This window comes from Hylobates moloch, unplaced genomic scaffold (genome assembly GCF_009828535.3).
Source record: "Hylobates moloch isolate HMO894 unplaced genomic scaffold, HMol_V3 SCAFFOLD_10, whole genome shotgun sequence".
Classification (NCBI taxonomy): Eukaryota; Metazoa; Chordata; class Mammalia; order Primates; family Hylobatidae; genus Hylobates; species Hylobates moloch.
Genome location: NW_026652285.1, coordinates 7,326,359 through 7,346,403, shown reverse-complemented (window position 1 = coordinate 7,346,403; position 20,045 = coordinate 7,326,359). Strand labels below are relative to the sequence as shown.

Below are 20,045 nucleotides of genomic sequence, written 5' to 3'. Positions count from 1 at the left end.
GATAGAATGAGACTCAGTCTTAAAAAAAAATAAAAAATGAAAAAATGAAAAAAAATAATGAATGAATAAAGAAATGTGGTGCATACGTATACAATGAAATATTATCCCGCCTTAAAAAAGAAAAAAAAAATCTTGTCATTTGCAACAACATGGATAGACCTGAAGGACAGTATGCTGAGTGAAATAGGCCAGACACAGAAAGACAAATCTGTAAGATCTCACTTGCATGTGGAACCTAAAATAGTCAAACTCACAGAAACAAAGAAGAGAATGATAGTTACCAGGGACTGGGGGAAGGGGAAGATTACACGATGTTGGTCAAAGGGTGCAAAGTTTCAGTTATGCAAGATGGATGAGTTCTGGAGATCTAATATAAAGCCTGATGACTATAGGTAACAATACTGTACCATATGCTTGAAATTTTCTAAGAAGATAGATCCCAAGTTTTCTCACCATGCACACGAAAAAGGTAACTATGTGAGGTGACGGATATATCAGTTGTCTTTATGGCAGTGATTATTTCACAATGTATATTGAATCGAGTGATACACCTTGAAATATACAATAAAAAGGATAAAATGATGCTCTCAAAATAGACAAATAAATACTTTTTAAAAAGAATGCACAGGTAGGGATAAAATGCCTATACTAGTCCATTGAGCAAACTTAGCTTTTTAAAAAAATCCTCATCATCATAAATAAATGAAGTTTTTAAGCTCTAAAAACAAATTTTGCCAGGTAATCTTTCCCTCTTTAGTTTAAAAAAATATTTTTAAATTATGAAATAAAACAGATCTAGAAAAGAAAAGTCGGCCATTGGATTTTCGGATAAGGTCATTTTGGTTAACTACTGAGCATCCTCTGTGCTTATTTCAGCATTAGTGTCCAGTTTTTATAATTTTTCAGGGTTTTCTTCTATCTTCCTAATTAATGCTTAGTCCGTTACTTGGGCTCTTACCTATTTGTAAGAGCAAAGAGTTAGAACAACCTAAATATCAAATAATTTATGGGTTACTTAAATAAATTATGGCCATTTACTGAACTGTATGTATGGAGTGATCCAAGCTTTATAAAAATTAATGACACCTCGGGAGGGATCCACAGCAAGGTGTGACCAGTGGTTCTCTCTGAGTGTAGGGTTGTGGGTGTTCTTCTTTGGCTTATGTTTATCTTTGGCTTATTTGTAAATTTTTCTGTAATGCATATACATTGCTACTTTAATAAGAAAAATGTATACTCATATACTCAATAAGAAAAATAGAAATAAGAACAATAGTAACAAATAATAGCTAACATTAAACACCATATACCAGTGCACCAAATGCTTGATATAAATCACTTATTGAATGCAGCAATATAATGTAGACACTATTACTTACTTTTAAAAATAAACTCTTATTTTTAGAATAGATTTATAGAAAAGTTGCAAAAACAGCATATAGACTTCCCATATTCTGCCCCACACCCAGTTTCTTCTATTGTTAACATCTTACATTAATATGGTATGTTTGTGTATTAGTTCATTCTCACACTGCTATGAAGAAATATCTGAGACTGGGTAATTTATAAAGAAAAGAGGTTTAATTGACTCACAGTTCTGCATAGCTGGGAAGGCCTCAGGAGACTTACAATCATGGTGGAAGGCACCTCTTCACAGGGCGGCAGGAGAGAGAATGAGTATAAGCAGGGGAAATGCCAGACGCTTATAAAACCATCAGATCTCGTGAGATTTGCTCATTCTCACGAGAACAGTATGGAGAAAACTGCCCCCATGATTCAATTACCTCCACCTGATCCCTCCCACAACACGTGGGAATTCAAGATGAGATTTGGGTGGGGACACAGCCAAACCATACCAATTTGTCACAACTAACATCCACACTTCTTTCAGACTTGCTTAGCTTTTTTTTACTGAATGTCCTTTTTCTGTTCTAAGATTCCATCCAGGAGACCACATTGCATTTCGTTATCATGTCTCCATAGGCTACTCTTGGCTGTGCCAGTTTCTCAGACATTCCTTGTGTTTGATGTCCTGAACAGTTTTAGGAAGTGCTGTCAGGCATTTGGTGGAATGTTCCTTGATTGGGGTTTGTTTAGCATTTTTCTTATGATTAGGCTGAAGTTATGGGTTTGGGGGAGGAAGGCCAGAGAAGTGGGGTGTCATTCTCATCAATCATGTTGAAGACATGTTATGACTTCTCACTAATGAGGCTAGCCTTGGTCACCAGAGTGAGGTAGTGTTTGCCAACTTTCTACTGTGAAGGGCTTCGTTTTGTCCCTTTCCATACTGTAGTAGCTGGAAGGAAATCACTGGCACAGCCCACGCTTCAGGAATAGGGAGTTACACTTCACCCTCTTAAGCATGGAGTATCTACATCAATATTTGGAGTTCTTCTTTACAGATTTGTCTATTCTCTCCCATTGGTTAACTTATTTTACTCAACCATTTATTTGTGTCAGTATAAATCCTGGATCTTTGTGTTATATGTTGGGTTATAATTCAGTAATACATTATGTATTTTGTTGCTCAAATTGTTCCAGCTTTGGCCACTGGGAGCTCTTTCAGTGGGCTCCTGCATTCCTTGGGCCCCATCATTATGATTCACCTTCTGTAATGAGAAAAATGAAGTAGAGAAAAGCTGAATAACAGCCCAAGAGTCACACTCCTAGTCACTGAGTGTCCGTTTCTAAATTCTGGGCAGCAAGTGTGACCTCTGTACTCCAATACCTCCTCTAAAAAAATTACACACCGGTAGTCCCAGCTACTCAGGAGGCTGAACCCAGGAGCTGGAGGTGGCATTGAGCCAAGATCGTGCCACTGCACTCCAGTCTGGGTGACAGCGAGACTCCGTCTCAAAAAAAATTACAATGAAAAGCAAAAAAACAAAAACAAAAATTTTTTAAATTACAAATTACACACACACACATGCGCACACACACACACACACACACACACGGATGTTTTTAGGACTTTCAAATCTAATTTATTTTATTTTATTTTATTTTTTAATGGCGTCTCACTCTGTTGCCCAGGCTGGAGTGCAGTGGCGTTGCCTTGGCTCACTGCAACCTCGACCTCCTAGGCTCAAGTGATCCTTCTATCTCAGCCATTCCAGGCTGGAACTACAGATGCATGCCACCACACCCAGCTAATTAAAAAAAATTTTTTTTAGAAATGAGGTCTTGCTATACTGCCCAGGCTGGACTCAAACTCCTGGGCTCAAGTGATCTTCCCACCTCAGCCTCCCAAGTGTTGGGATTACAGGCGTGAGCCATGGTGCCCAACCTCAACCTGCTTTTGGCCAAATACACGGAGCCCACCTGCTCCAGCATATCGTTCCCTGCGCTAACCTCCAGGCACCAGGCCTGGGTGCGCGTCCAGACTCATGTAGGCCTCCTGCTCCCTCTGTCTGAGAGCTACAAAGGAAAGCAGCGCCCCCAGATGGGAGGCGCCACGTGCTGCCCGGCACTATCTCGCCAGCCAGTCCTTTCCTGTACTCCAGGCACACCAGTTGTCTGCACGTCATTGTAACGAGAGAGCACGCACTCCCAGCGTTCCACACTCCATTCTCTCGGCCCAGCCCTACCCTCTCCCAACCTGCCAGCCCAGCTGGGGCCCTCCTAAGGCAGCATACACAGCGCGGACTCCACAAGTTGCTGCTGCCCGGCCTTCGTGCTTTCCACAACCCTGTCCCACCCTTCCTCTCCCTAACCCTCACAATAACCCTGTTTAGAACCCGTGCCCAATGGACAATGCCTCTGAGGCACAGAGGCTAAATGGCCAGGTTAGAGGCTGAGTGGGACAGAGTTGGAGCCTGCGTCTCTCCCTCTAAATCCAGTGCTCCTTCCCACCCTCTTGCTGCATCCGGTCCCTGCTCTAGTCTCCCCAGTGGGAGATGCTTACTCAAGACACCCCCTGCCCCTTGCCAGGCGTGTGTTGGTACCTGGGTCACCTCTTCAAAGGTAGTCATCTCCCCGCATCTGCCAACAAAAAAGGAAGCAGCAGAGAGCTGAGGGGTTCCAAGCCTCTCCCCTCTGACAATAGTGTTACAGACAAGACCAAAGTAGACATGAAGTACGAGGAAAAAACCAAGGCCGGGCTGACACCCTGGAGTGCACAGGCACAGCCCCAGAGAGCCGAGAGCAAGGTTTCCCAAACTCAACACTACTGATATTTGGGGCCTGAGAATTCCAAATTGTGGGGACTGCCCTGTGCACTGTAGGATAGTTAGCAGCATCCCTGGCCTCTACCCACTAGATGCTGGTGACAGGTTGTGAAAACCAAATATGCGCCGGGCGCGGTGGCTCACGCTTGTAATCCCAGCACTTTGGGAGGCCGAGGCGGGCGGATCACGAGGTCAGGAGATCGAGACCACGGTGAAACCCCGTCTCTACTAAAAATACAAAACATTAGCCGGGCGTGGTGGCGGGCGCCTATAGTCCCAGCTACTCGGAGAGGCTGAGGCAGGAGAATGGCGTGAACCTGGGAGGCGGAGCTTGCAGTGAGCCGAGATTGCGCCACTGCGCTCCAGCCTGGGCAACAGAGCGAGACTCCGTCTCAAAAAAAAAAAAAAAAAAAAAAAGAAAACCAAATATGTCCCCAAACATTGCCAGATGTCCCATGGGGTCCAAAATTGCCCGTTTAAGAACCCCTGGCCTCACATTTCCAGGACAGAGTCACTTTAGCTGTATTCTTTTCAAGAAATGTATTCAATATGTAACTGATTTGACTTGGATACTTTTAAAGGACTTTACACATCGATCAATTCACAAATTATTTATCAGGTCTGCTGTCCTGATTTAGGATTTTAAAATACGACGCCAAAGCATATGCTCAAATAGAAGACAGCTACCCTCTTCTAGGTTGGGAAGAACAGCAGAGGCCTGAACTCTTGCCCTCTGCCCAAAGGCCTGGCATGCTGGGGATGCCTAAGTCAGTGCCCAGCCAGCCTTAAGAAGGGGTCTAGTGGCTGACCCCGAGGTGCCAGGTGATCTCTGGCTGAGACACAGACTATCTCTCAATGTCTCTGCCCACTGTCCACATATGCCTTCCCCATTCCAGGGCTTGGCCCATGAAAACAAAATGGATGCCCAAAGAGTAGCAGGTGCATAGTGACCTCAGCTCCTGAAGCCTGAGTGAGCAGAGGGCAGAACCTCGCCCACGCACCCCCATACCCACCATTCTCAACATGGTGGATGTGTTCGCCAGGGGTACTGGGTTAGCGTTGAGTTTTCAGGCCAGAGGAGCAGAAATACCATCTACACAAAGGATCGGTACTTCGCCCAAATAGCAGAAGCTTTTAATAAGCCTTTACACTTCTGAAAGATGGTGGGATAAAGAGGGTGGGAGAGCTGTTTTCTGTTTCTCCCAAGATGGACACAAAGTCTGAGCTTCTCCTGAAGGAGAGCTTTAGACAGGACAACTTCTGGCAGCCAGGGCATGAGGCTCTAGGAGTGGAGAGAACAGAGTTGGTGAATCCTCACTGGCCATGGGCAGGGAGGAAGCTGCGCGGCCCTTCTCACTCCCTCCTGGTTCAAGTCCTCTGGCTGTGGATTCCCACCTAGGCCTGGAATGGAGATCCAGCCGAGCACGTTCAGAATCAGTAGGTCAGGATGGAACTTGGATGACTTTAATCCTTTTAATCAATGCCCTGGGCAGTTTGGAAACACTGAGGAGGCAAATTCATGTTCTTTGCTCTCAACATGTCCTTCTCATCCAGCTCCCCTCTCTCTCTGAGAACTTGGCAAGCTCCACTGCAGCCCCAGGCCCCCTGAGGGCACAACTGTGTCATGGACCTCCCAGTGCCAACCAGATGCCTGCACTGAATGCTTGCTCAATACATATTTGTTGGAAAACAAATTGTCAAGTAGACCTATGCGCAAGATGCATATCCTTTAAAAAATTTTTAGAGCAGTTTTCGCTTGACTGCCAAATTGAGAGAAAGGTGTTTGTCTATTCATACAAATTTGTTCATTCATAAGAGGTTTCCCATATTCCCTCTGTCCCCCACACATGCACAGCCTCCCCCATTTTCAACAACCCCAACCAGAGGGGTACATTTGTTATGTTCATGTCCTATTTTAATTTTAATTTTGTGATTTCTTTTTATTTTTTGTATTTTATTTATTTCACTCTGTCACCTAGGCTGGAGTACAGTGCAGCTGCTCACTGCAACCTCCGCCTCCTGGGTTCAAGCGATTCTCCTGCCTCAGCCTCCCGAGTAGCTGAGATTACAGGCACCCGCCACTATGCTCGGCTAGTTTTGTATTTATGGTAGAGATGGGGTTTCGCCATATTGGCCAGGCTGGTCTCAAACGCCTGACCTCAGGTCATCTGTCCACCTCAGCCTCCCAAAGTGCTGGGATTACAGGTGTGAGCCACCACGCCCAGCCCCCATATTTTTAAAGTTGGGACAAAATATACATATACAACATAAAATTTCCCATTTAAACCATTTTAGATGTACAGTTTAATGGCATTAAGTACATTCACATTGTTATGCAACTATCACCACAATCTATTTCTGAAACTTCTTACCATTTCAAATGGAAACTCTGTACTCATTAAGCAGTAACTCCTCATTACCCTCTCCTCCCAGCCCCTGGTAACCTCTACTCTCCTTTCCGTTTCTATGACTTTTCCTATTGTAGATATTTCAGCAAAGCACAATCATACAATATTTGTCCCTTTATGTCTAGCTTATTTCACTTTAGCATCATGATTTCAAGTTTTCTCTATATTATATAGCATGTATATACAATATACAGCAAATAGCGTGTATCAGAACTTCACTCATTTGTATGGCTGAATAATATTCCATTGAATGTATATACCACATTTTGTTTATCCGTTCATCTGTTAATGGACATTGAGATTGTATTCAACTTTCAGCTACTGTGGATAATGCTGCAGCATATACTGGTGTACAAGTATCTGCTTGAGTGTCTGTTTTCAATGCCTTTGGGTGTATACCTAAGAGTGCAATTGCTGGACCATGTGGTAACTCTATGTTTAGCTTTTTGGAGAACCACCATACTGTTTTCCACAGAAACTTCACCATTTTACATTTTCAACAGAATGTACATGAGTTCCAATCGCTCCACATCCAGGGATGGTGTGGTGGATCATACCTGTAACCCCAGCATGTTGCAAGGCTGAGGCAAGAGGTTCACTTGAGTTCAGGAGTTTGAGATCAGCCTGGGCAACATAGTGAGACCTCGTCTACAAAAAATCAAAAATTAGCCAGGAGCGGTAGTACACATCTATAAAGCCAGCTACCTGGGAGGCTGAAGCAGAGAGTCACTTGAGTCCAGGAGATTATGGCTATAGTGAGGTATAATTGCGCCACTGCCCTCCTGCCTGGGCGACAGAGTGAGACCTTGTCTCAAAAAAAAATTTTTTTTTCCTTCACATCCTTGCCAATTTGTTTGGACTTTCTTTCCTCCTTCCCTTCTCTTCCCTCCCTTTCCCTCTTCCCTCCATCCTTCTTCCCTCCCTCCCTCTCTCTCTCTCTTTCTCTTTCTTTCTTCTTTCTAGTACAGATGGTGGTCTCACTATCTTGCCCAGGCTAGATTAGAAATCCTGGGCTTAAGTGATTTTCCCTCCTCAGCCTCCCAAGTAGATTGGATGACAGTTGTGTGCTGCCATTCCTGGCTCGCTCTCTCTCTTTTTAAATTCTAGCCATCCTGGTAAGTGTGGAGTGATATCTCGTGGTTTTGATTTGCAATTCCTTAATGACTAATGATGTTGAGCATCTTTTCATGTTCTTACTGGTCACTTGTATGCCCTCTTTGGAAAAAGTGTCTATTCAAAGTCCTTTGCCCATTTTGTAATTGAGTTATTTTTCTTTTTGTTGTTAAGTTGTAGAAATTATATATTTTTCATATTAAATTCTTATCAGATATATTATTTACAAATCCTTTTTTCCATTCTGTGAGTTGCGTTTCTACTTTCTTGATAGTGTCTTTGGGTGCACAAAAGTAATTAAATTTTGTGAAGTTCAATTTATCTGTTTTTTCTTTTGTCATCTATGCTTTTAGAGTCATATTTTTTAAACCATTGCCAAATTCAAGGTCACGAAGATTTCCTCCTGTGATTTCTTCTAAGAGTTTTATAGCTTTCGCTCTTAAGTTTAGGTCTTTGATGCATTTGGGGGTTAATTTTGTATATCACGTAAGGTAAGGGTTCAACTTCATTCTTTTGCATGTGGACACCCAGTTTTTCCCACACCATTTGTTGAAAAGACTATCCTCCCACACTGAATGATCTTGGCACCCTTGCCAAAAATCAAACCTTGTTTGGATTGATGACACCTGGAGTCAATGACCAGAGACTCTTTCAACCACGGAGAGCTGGTAAAGGATCTTGTCTGAGAGTGCGGCCGACCCCACCTCCCAAGCAATCCTTTCTGTGGCAGTTGCTGCAAGGGGTACTGGGAATGATATGGCTGTCAACAGGAATCTACTTCTTCAAGGGATGTTTTAACTCAGCACTTTAAAAGGAGGCAGGGTGGTTTTCTGGGAAGAGATGACAGACGTGCATTTGAATCCTGACTGTCTCTAGCTCTATGGTACTGGAAGTTACCTTATCTCTCCAAGCCTCATCTGTGCAATGGGAAGGTCATATAGCTGGCCACATCCAATCAGTCTGCCCTGTCATTACTCCAGTGGCATTACTCCTCACAGCTCTGTCTCATCCTCTTGCTGCAGGACTGGGCACATGACCTGACCTGGCCAAATATGGTTTTCATTGTCCTGTGCCCTGAGTAGATATTGGACCCTCATGGGAGCCAACCAGTCCCCCAAGATAGTTTGCTCTATGCACAGAAAGCAGTCTCCCTTTTCCCCTGGGAATAACGGCTCTAAAGACCATCTGAGCCTAGGCTGCCCTAGTCATTTTTTCTTGCTGCTTGAGTAGGATGTACCTGAGAGCTGAGCCAATAGAGAGGGAAGTCTGGCTAAGAGCTGGAGCCAAGAAGAGCCCAGGCTTATTTGACTCCCTGGAACCAGCTATGCCTGAAGTCTACTCCTGCTTTTATCAATTACGTAGAGTAATACATTCCCTTTTCGGCTTAACCTATTTTGAGTTGGGCTTTTGTCAGTAGGAGCTAAAAGAGCCCTGACCAGTATATATTTCTCCAGAGCAGTTGTGTGGATTAAGAGAAATGAGGCCAGGCGCAGTGGCTTATGGCTGTAATCCCAGCAATTTGGGAGGCCCAGGCAGGAAGATTGCTTAAGCCGAAGAGTTCGAGGCTAGCCTAGGAAACATGGCGAAAGTCCAGTCTCTACAAAATTAAAAAAAAAAAAAAAGCTGGGCATAGTGGAGTGTGCCTGTAGTCCCAGCTACTTGGGAGGCTGAGGTGGGAGGATCACCTGAGCCCAGGAGGTTGAGGCTATGATGAGCTGTGATCATGCCACTGCACTCCAGTCTGGATGACAGATTGAGACAGACCCTGTCTCAAATTAAAAAAAAGAGAGAGAGAGAGAGATTGCGAAGTTCTTGGCAGTCTGCATGCATTTTGAAAGACAGAGAGACCAGCAAGCCTGGTTTTCTGGTGTAGCCACAATTGACAATAGTGGCAAAGGAGAATGGGTTGTTTGTATGGGTGGAGGAGGGAGGTGGGCATATGATCCCAGGGGGCCAATCCGAGTGTTTCCCCGTGATTGTTCTAAGTAGAACAGCAGAGCCATTTCCTTTCCTTTTAAGCCACTAAGCTGGATTTCTGTAACCCACAGCTGCCTGCAGCCAAGCCCCCTGCCACATGAAGAAGCCCATCTGTGGTAGGAGAAAGTGGTGCCAACACACAGAGAAAAGAAATGAGAGAGAAAGCAGAGAGAGAGAGACAGAGAGAGCGAGCATTCTGAAGGCCAGCTGTCCCTCCCCTGCGCTTCCCAAGTCCTGTGCTTGCCAATAAACTGCCCTTTTTCTTCAGCTTGAGTTGGATTTCTGTCTGTATGACTGAAGGATTCCTGACTAATATGTCCAGAGGCCAGCTGAGGTGAAGCCATAAAAGACCTGCTGGATTGGCTGCACAGCCAAGGCTGTGACCCTCACTCCTGGCATAGGAAAAGGCCAACATCCTTCCCTGCCAAGCAGCTCTCACATCTGGGTCTCCAAGGCAGACTGAGACCTGGATGGGGACAGACAAGGCTGACGCAGGGCACTGACACACTTGAATACCCTCTCCAATTGCCACCCTTCAAATCCTTTCACTCAGTGATTGCACTGTCTACAGTGTGCCAGCCAGTAGACAGAACTGTCGTGACGACTATGCGGCTAACTAACCTGTTTCCCCACCTCTTGCCTAGTTTGAGGGAGGAGGCCCAGTTCTTCTTCTCTGCTGGTCTGATGAGGGTGAGAGCATGAGTGGTCCTGAACCCCCATGGCCGACTCAGTAGGTGAAGAAACGTCCAGGCAGGAGGCCTCAGTGACACTCGGTTTACCTCCCTGTGGCCTCGGTAGCACTTGGTCCATTTCCATGAGATCTTACCATGCTATGCCCTGTGTACCCAGCATGGCACCCTACATTTCTTCACTCATGTTACTCAACAAACATTGATTGAGCACCTATATGTGCCAGGCATATTCTAGGATCAATGATAGAACAATGAACAAAGCTCCATTCTAGTGAGGGGAAGCAATAAACAAAATAAGTAAGTAAAATAGTCTCAGCACGTCCAGTATCAACAACCAGACAGAGGAAGGGAGGAAGGGAGTGGAGGGAGTGAAAGTAGGCTCCTGTTTTACATCAGATGGCCAACGATGGCCTCCCCAAGAAAGAAGCCAGGGACCAAGGAGGAGTGTGTCTTGCACACTCAAGAAATGGCAAGGAATTGCTGGTGGGAGGGGACCGTGGTACAGGCACTTTGATAAACAGTTTGGTGGCTCCTCAAAAAGTTACCATTAACTGCTTTGGATGCTGGTGGGGAAAAATGTTAAGAGTTATTATTTGGTCCAGCAATTCCACTCCTAGACATACCCAAGAGAAATGAAAACATATGTTCACACAAAGACTTGTACATCAATGTTCATAGCAGCATTATTCATAATAGTCAAATGTGGAAACAACCCAAATGCCCATCAACTGATGGTGAATAAATAAAACGTGGTATCACCAGGTAATGGAATATGATTCAGCTGTACAAAGAATGAAAGTATCAATATGTGCTACAACATGGGTAAGCCTTGAAAACATTAGGCTAAGTGGTAGAAGCCAGTCACAAAACAAAACACAGAGTATATGATTCCATTGATATAAAATGTCCAGAATGGGCAAATCCACAGATACAGAGAGTGGATTGGTGGTTGTCAAGGGCTGGGGAGTGACAGTGGTGATTGTTGCACAGTCTTGTAAATAAAGTAAGAAGCCAATGAATTGTACCCTTTAATAGTACATTTTATGCAAATAATATTCTTAAAAAAATTTTTTTTGAGACAGAGTTTCACTCTAGCTGCCCAGGCTGGAGTGCAATGGTGCAATCTCGGCTCACTGTGACCTCCGCCTCCTGGGTTAAAGCGATTCTCCTGCCTCAGCCTCCCGAGTAGCTGGGATTACATGCACATGACACCATGCCCGGCTAATTTTTGTATTTTTAATAGAGACAGGGTTTCATAATATTGGTCAGGCTGGTCTCGAATTCCTGACCTCAGGTGATCCGCCTGCCTCGGCCTCCCAAAGTGCTGGGATTACAGGCATGAGCCACCGTGCCCGGCCTCAATTTTTAAAAAGAAAGAAAAAATGGCAAGGAGTCCAGAGCATGTGAGAGAAAGAGGGAGGATGCGCAGCGCATGACACTGCAGCCATCGCTCAACACATACTTGTTGTCGTGACGTGAAGGCAAGAAGAGTTAACCACTTCTTAACCTCTGTCTTTCCACCCGGGGGAAGAGACCTCTGGCTCCCAAAGGGGTGAGAGTCAGGGAGGGCAGCTCCCTCTGGGCGTGGCAGTTTCTGGTGTCTGAACAGATGGGGACTGTCATACAAATCCCTCCTATGTCAGGGGAAAGATCGGCGAGGCATGGGAGAAGGGGACACCTGAGCCAACATGACCAAGGCCAAGACTGGTGACTAAGAAGGAACAACCCCAACCTCCATGTTCCCTTTCCCTGGGCCAAACCTTCCCTTTTCCGCACTGATAGAACCTGTCCTGGGTTCTCTGAACCTCAGTTTTCCTGCCTGTGATTGGGGGAGAAGGGAAATTATCCCTCAGCCTTGGCCCAGAGCCTGATGGAGGAAGAAGAGGAAGGGCCCTTGTGTGATGGGCATGGGGGGTGGGGACAACTGCGCCTCTGCAATGGTGCCCCTGGGACCCAGGCCAGATGGGTCCCCCACTCTGGCTCAGATGGAAGTTGCAAGCACAGCACCTGGAAAGGCAGTGCATTAAGTCAGATGGGCCCCTCTCTCCCAGGAAGGTCCCCAGGGAGAGAGCCCTGGAACAGGTACGTTTCTATGAGTGAGAAACGAGCATGAGGAAATCTTGGAACATAGGCACTGTCCAGGTTAGCTGTCCTATGGGAGGGATCAGACAACACAGAACACTGTCCATTCCCCCCACTCTGGGTGGCGATCAGGGCAGCCACATTTCCTCTTGCCCTTTGCAGAATAAGTAGACGAGTCTACTTTAGAGATGAGAAAAGTGGAGGCCCAACGAGCCAAATCCCCAGAACTAAAGGTGTAGCTGGGATTTGAACCCAGGCCTCTCTGGCTGCACAATCCGTGTTCTCATTCATTTCCCTCAATGTTATTCCTTGGCAGCGGGACCTAGCTAGAAATGAGAGTGGAGGCACAAGGCGCGGGCCCAGTGTCTGGGAGGCAGCAGTCAGGCAGGCTGGGAAATCCTGGCTGGCGGCAGGAGGGCGAGGGACTCCAGGCCTGAACCCAAGCCCCGGACTCCTGGTTTGAACGACTCCAGATCCCCACCTAGTGGTAGGAGGGAGCCACTGCCCGGACAGCGCAGGCAGTCCACAGATGACAGTAATCCGGCCGGGTCACCAGCAACCGTCCTGCGGCAAGAAACGCCCCTCCCCTGGCCGCGCTTCCCTGGGAGAGGGAGGAGGTGTCACCAGCGCGCGTGCGCACGGAGGCTGATTGGCCTCAGGATTTCGTCGCCTTTCATCTGCAGACACCCAGCACGCAGGCCTGTCGAGCACCCCTCTAGTCTAAACCCCCCAGGTTTAGGGCACATTAAGGCAGGGTCTCCTCGGCCCGCGCCTGGCCTCCAGGAGGGGAAGGAGGCAGGCCCAACCCTGGCCGCCGCGCTGGGCTGAGGGGAATGTCCCCACTAGCAGAGAGCCCCCAGGCTCCATCCTCGGCCGCCCTTACGGTCCCCCAAAGGGACGGGAACCATCACTCACTGGTCCAGGCCCCTGGCCGGCCCCACTATGAACCACTATGAGCAGATGCTGGTATCCCCACTTTGCAGCGGTGATGGAGGAGGGGTAAAGTAACTTGCCCAAGTCCATACATTCGTTGACTACCAACACGAAACAGAGCGTGAGTGGGCACCCAACTCAGGAGGAAGAAGGCAGAGGAGCAGCTCCCTGGAGAAGGAGCTAGTGGGCTGAGTTTTTCGGAGGAAGGCAGGAACAGCACTCCAACCCCAGGAAAAAGCATGTGCATATGCAGAGGCCAAGATAAGGCCAGCAAGATTAGCCTAGAGGTGGGCAGTGGGGGTGGAGTCCTGGGAAGGGGGGGGAGTAGGCAGGAGTCACACAGGCCCCAGTGCCAGGCTAAGGAGGCTGGGCTTGACCCCAAGAGCAAGGGAAGGCTTTGGGAGGCTTTAACCAGGGCAGTGACTTCATCTCAGCTGCATTTCAGGAAAGCTGTCTGCGCCACAAGAAAGATTGTGGGGGCAAACATGCTAAGAGCTTCCCCAAGGGACTCAGATAGAGAGGTCTGCCTTGGCCTTGGGGAAAAAGGTTGTTGCTCCAGAGTCCAGAAGTTTCCAGACCCTTAGGGAGCAGAGAATCACTGGCACAGCTGGAAAGCAAGGTTTGAGGGCTGGGAGTGTCTGTGGATGGCCTAGAACTTTCTCCTGCAGAGGCAAGTCCTCAGGCAAGACATACACACTCCCTGGGCCTCAGTTCCCCAGGAGACAGAGGAGGCCTGGTTGGGGAGACCCGAAGCCCTCTGGAGCTCTCCGCAGGGGACTGAAGTGTACTTGGAGGATGGGCCTCTGGCCCAGGACCTGAGGGTGGGGGGCTATCCTGGAGGGACCAGGTGCACTTCATTCACTCATCCAGCAAGGGCTTTCGGCACTCCTGCCATGTGTTATGCACATACACATGCACCTACCACACAGACACACACACACACACACGAACACACAGAGATATGCCCATATGAAGATGCTTGGTGGGGTAGTTTCCTTGGAGAAACCAGGCCAGTTGCCGGCTCCCCAGCCTCTCTGAGGCTCTGTGGCTCCGCTCTGCCCCCAGTTTGCTGGGGCTAAGCCTTTTCCCGCCCCACCCCTATGCACTGCCGTGTCTTCTCTTGGGAAGGGATATATTCCTTGAATGTCTCTATCTTCTACCAGATCATTGGCTCCCTCAATGGGGGCGCTGGTGTCTGTTTCACCCATTGCTGGGTCTCCTGGCCCAGTGTAGGGGTATGTGTGTGGGGATGGCAGGGTGACCTATTGGGTGACTTGCTCAGAACTGAGGGGTCTCCCAGAACTCAGGATGCCAGTACTCAAACCAGAACTGTCATGGGCAAACGGGGACAGTTATGGGCAGCCAAAGCATGGCAGTGTTGGACAGCCCCCCAAGAAAGAAAGAAATAAGACCCAGAGTGGGAGCTGGATGAATGAACTGACCAGCCAGTCCAGGGCTAAACGTAAACCAGTCCCAGGACAGCCCGCCACAGGGCTGAGCCAAATGCCAGGGGGATTTTGTGGCCCAGGGGTGTGGAGCAGGAACGCCAGGCTCCAGGAAAGGACACAGGCCTGGGGTCGGCCAGAGCCTGGTGTGGCCCTGTGACCTGCTTCTTAGACACTCTATGACCTTGGGCCATTTTCTCCTCTGTAAAATGGAGATAATCATACCAGCCACCCAGTGCTGAGAATTCAATCAAATGTCTGCGTGTATGTTAAGCACACAGTGGCTGTTCCACAGCTGCTTCTGTCGGGCTGAGGAGTAGGCACCATGGAGCCGGAGGACATCCTGCTTGTTCTCTTTGGGAGAGAAATAAATAATATTGAGAGCGAACATGAGCCACGCCCTCAGCTAAGCACAGGACGCACCCCCCTCTCGGGTAATCCTCTCAACGCCCCTGTTAGGGTTTTACGCTGAGAAGCCCCTGCCCCGACCAGGGGTCCTTGCAGGCCCAGCTGGGCTGACTGGAGCCATGAGGCCACCCTCCCCCCGGCCTGCTGGACTTGGGCTCTGAGCCAGGCTGCTTCTCCCACGGACACACCTCCTGGCCAGGACATCCGGGCACTCCCTCCCCTGCCCTGTTTGCCCTTTTCCTGCTGCAAGCCTGACTCTCACCCATCATCACTTCATCAGCGAAAGTTTCCAAGGGCCAGGCCCAAGGGATTGTGAAAGAGCTCCATCCTTTATTTACTGGATGGCCTTGGGCACCTCACTTCATTTCTCTGAACCCCAATGTCACGTCTGTGAAACAGGGACTCATAGTCTCCACCCAGCCAGTGAAGGTCCGGGAGAGGCCACATGTGAAAGCGCATTGACTGCCATGAAGGCTTCCTCGCAAGTAAGAAATTAGCCTGGGGGACCCCCTTAAACATGGGTGCCTGAATGGCCTTCATTGGTATCCCTTTCTCTCTTTGGAGTCTCTCTTTGGAGAGAAGTCACACACAGTCAACAAATTGTAGTGCTGGGCACCAAAGTCACCCCCGCCCCCCACCCACAACCCCCTAGTCTGCATCTCTCCAAAAGCAGCTTGCTCGAGGTGGAAGGCCAAGCTGTGACTGACAACTTCACCCCACAGGGAATGGAGGCAGCCGGGACCTAGAATGCAATTTCCTAATTGGGAATTCATCTAGGCCACCAACCCAGTCCCCCACCCCAAGAATCCTGGCCAAGGGCCTCAAGGTCTGTGATTCCGCCTATCCTTCTGGCTCAGGTTCCTCAAGCATTAAATGGGAACGCGGCTCTTCTCTGAAGCAGTTGAGGCTGGGGGCGGGAGGGGGGGGAACTGGACCCGGGTCAATTGGCCATTTGCAGATCAACTTGACTTTAGTCCAAACTACTTATTTTGCAGATGAGGCTTCTGCAGCCCAGAGAATAAAGTCACATTTTCGAAGAGCACTCACAGCTCTAGCGGCAGAGTTCGACCTTGTACCTACCTACCTCCTGTCCAGTTTCCTACCAAGCAGCTGCTTCAGCCATAGATAAGCATGTAGATAATTATTAAATCACCAAAGATTTGGTCCTATTCTCTGCTACACTGTACTTTGAAAGAGAAAAGAGCTGAGAGCCCAGTGCAGGGACAACATCTGGCCTGGGTCCCATCACCCAACCGGTGACTGTATCGCAGTGGAAATGATCCTCGACTGGTGTTAACCGGGCTGCTTTCTAGCCGTGTGCCCTTAGGAAACGTGTGTAGGGTTAATCTCTGAGGGTGCCAGAGCTCATCTGGGGACATAAAGGGTCAGCTGGAAACAGGCTTCTAAGTCCCACCCCCTCCAACTCTGGCATTCCCCAGCCAACGGGTCTTACATCCCCAGCCTCCTATTCAGACCTGACCCAGAGCACTGGTGGCTTTTAAACCAAGGGAGAGATTCTCAGGCTGACCCCTGGGCCCTCCCCACTCCCCACCACCTCCCGCTGGAATAACGCAGCCCAAAGCCTCCCCTACGGAGGCAGGAACTTAGGTGAGCAGCTCCACAGGGCACATCCTGCCCTCAACCCTGAAGACCCCGCCCTGAAGAGCCGGGTGAGGGTGGTGAGGAGGGCGGGTCGGAGCCGAGGGGGCCCTCTCCTCTGGAGGAGCGCTGGATCGCCGCCGATCCTTCCCCTATCCCGCCCCTAAGTCCTCACCGTCGAGTGGGCCCCGCGCTCCTAGGGCCGTGCGCCCCGCGCGCTGCGGATCCCAGCCACAGCCCCCTCCTGGAGGGGCCCAGGAGGCCGGAGGCCGGCGGCTCACTTCCCGCAGAGAGAACGCGAGGGCCCAGCCCCGCGGGCGCGCAGAAGAGGACAGGTTGGGGTCTGCAGCAGCCTGGAAGATCGCCGAGCTGGCGCTGCCGGGCGGTTCCGGCAGCAGGGTAGAAGGCCCCACCCCGAGCCTCAAGCCCTCCGCTCAGTGTGTCCGCAGCCCCGGAGTCCCTCGGTCCCTCGGCGGCCTGTGCCGGGCTCCGGACCCGGCTCTGCATGTGTCGGTGGCTGTGCCTCCGTTCCCGGCTTGCCGGGGTCCGCAGTCTATCTCCCGCCCTCGCCCTAGGCGGGCTGTGAGGCTGCGGCCCGGGCCCTGGCCTGCAGCGCCATCTCGTGGGCCTGTGGGGAGTTGCCGAGGCCCGAGGCCTGGGCGGGGTCTGGGTTTGCTCCCACTCGTGCTCCCGGCGGGGAGCTGCGGGAGCTGCCAAGAGGACTCGCTGGGAAACCAGGCGCGGCCGTCAGCTCTGGAAATCGGTGCTTCCGGAGTGGGTTCGGGGTCCCCGGCCCCATCCAATAGGAGAAACAGATATGCGCCTCCGGAGAGCCCAAAAGGAAGTCCAAGTGCAAAACCGCCCCGGGCGTGCTCGGACACATTCAGCGCCCGGCGACCAGCCTCCACCCCGAAGGCGCTACCGGGAGGGTGCCCAGGAGACCCGGAGCCCGGGCTCCCTCCCAAGAGGGCGGGGGCTCCCTCCGCTGCCGCCCAGTCCTGCGAGCATGGAGCGCTCGGCCTCCTGCGGGATCCCGCCTGACCGCCGGTGCTCCGCACCTCGGGGCCAAGGACAGCGAAGGAGTGGGAGGAAGAGGGACTGGATTTTGGGTCCTTCCCAGAGCTGAGGAAGGCAGGCTGGGGAGGCGGGCCCGGGAGCTGCGCCCTTCGGGAGGGCAGGGCCAGGCCACACCGGTGGCTCCGGTTCTCCACAGCAGCGGCGGGAGTGGAGGAGGAAGGGCTTGAGGGCTCGGAAGATTCCGATTAACCCGAGAGGAAATGAGGTCCCCCGGGCCTTGGGATCTGTGCGGCTTAGCCGCTAGGGGTCTCTCGGAGCCCCCGCACTCACACCCTCCATCTCCGAGTTCCTCCGGGAATCGCACGCGCCACCCCACACCGACACGCACAATTCCCCCTTAGACCTCACACGCCCCACACGCGAGGGCCCGAGGCGACAGTCTAGGCCGCCAGCAGGTATCGCCATCGTCCCAGCACAGGCCCTCCTGCCACGCGTGTGCCGGCGGCTCTGCCGTCCAAGGAACCCGGGCCAGGCTCTGAAGGGTTGAGGCCTTGCGGCACCGGAGCGGCGGGTACGAGGGGCGCCTAGGCTAATTGGCGACCCCGGGGACAATGAGGGCTGGGAGGCCTGGGAGGAGGGTGGCTTAATTGGATATGGGAGTGGCCTAGCCTTTGTCTGGGACAAGGCCCAGCCGCCGGGCGCGGGTTCCCGCAGTCGCACTCAGGCTACCAGCTGGGGCCCCGCGGAGCGCCGGGTGGGCGATTCGGAGGGGGACATGTGCGGTGGGAGGTGGCGGCGAGAGTGGGTGGGGGATCTCGAGGCCCTGGAGTCCCATCCCACCCCACCCGGGTTGCTGCAGCAACGACGCGGCCTAAAAACGGCCGCGACTAGGCCGCCCCGCCTCCCCCACGCCCATGCCCGCACCCGCACCCCTCCTGCGACCCTAGGTCGGTGCTGCCCCCTGGTGTCCGCAGTCCTGTACGTAGGCCGCCGCGGGCCTGCAGCCGACTCTTCGTCTCCCTCCTGATGTCCTGCTGAAATTGAGAAGCCGCGGGACGCAAACTCGCCCCTCCTCTAGGAGTATGAGAGGCGTTTCAGCCCAAAGCGACCTCCAACAAACGTGCTGCCCACGGGCTTCTATTTAGGCTGGAAAACGGGCTTCTGTGTCCCCGTCGGGTTGGTCTGAGGCAGGGAAGCCAGAACCCACCCTCTGGGGTTGGGATACGTTCTACTGCAACCTCCCACTCGTGCACTGGCTGAGTCCCCTCCCCGCTCCAGCCGCATTCGGCGTGGCCTGGGGGCAGCCCCCTCCTGAAGAGGCGGGCCTGGTTCTCTCTCTCTCTCTCTCTCTCTCTCTCGCTCCTTGCAAATGTATCGGCCCACAAAGGCGTCCTGGGCGTCTGGGGGCCCAACTGTCCATTCCACCTTCACCATCACCCTTCCTCCATCTCAACGTCCCTGGTGTTTTGGAAGCCAGCACCCTCCCCAAGCCCCACCCTGTGCAGTGCCCAAGGTGGGCAGCCCGTTGGGGCAGGGCGTTCAGAGTCCCCAAGGCTTAAAGAGGAGAGAACTGGGAAGGAGGTGGCGTGCTCGGTTACCGACCAGACCCAGGGCGGAAGGAGTGCCCGCCCAGCTCCCACCCCTTCCCCACACCCACTGGTAGAAGTGGGGGCTGGAGACACCTGCTAGCTGGGCAAGGAGGATGCGGCTCTGAGGAGCTCACCGGCGCGGGGCGGGAGGCAGCTGTTCTTGCAGGAGTGGGTCTCGGGAAAGGACCAGCCTAATGGAGACTGACACAGCTGGACCCCGGAGAGACCCCAGCCAAGCCCATTATTATACAGGGGAAACTGAGGCAGGAATGGAAATAGCCCACTGACCCCACTCCCCACTCTCCCAAGAGGGATTTAGATAGAAGAGTTAAGGTAGGAACTTTTAGTCCAGATTTTGCCACTCTAGCCAACAGCCCTGACGCGGAGGAAATGTTTGTCTTCGAGGTTCAGGAGGCAGAGAGAGGGGAAAGAATTCTAGGCTCAGCGATATTTGGCGGTGTGGGGGGTGGGGTGGGACACAGCCGAATCCCTCGGAAGGGAGAGGTTGGACATGGAACACCCACCCTCCCAGCCCACCCACCCAGAAGCATTGAAAGGAGATGCGTTTCCAGTGTGGTTTCCCGGAAAGGGAGTCAGAAGCCAGGAGTCCAGGCTG

At 51.1% G+C, this 20,045-nt stretch overlaps 1 protein-coding gene across 1 annotated transcript; it reads right to left on the bottom strand.

Moving 5' to 3' along the window:
* Positions 1-17,257: 17,257 nt before the first annotated feature.
* Positions 17,258-19,274, bottom strand: LOC116474315 (putative uncharacterized protein LINC02875). Its single transcript, XM_032162726.1, has 4 exons — positions 19,086-19,274; positions 18,765-18,914; positions 18,171-18,347; positions 17,258-18,070 (listed from the first exon to the last, which is right to left on the bottom strand). Exons 1-4 carry the CDS (start codon positions 19,272-19,274, stop codon positions 17,258-17,260), a joined length of 1,329 nt encoding a protein of 442 aa, XP_032018617.1.
* Positions 19,275-20,045: the final 771 nt, after the last annotated feature.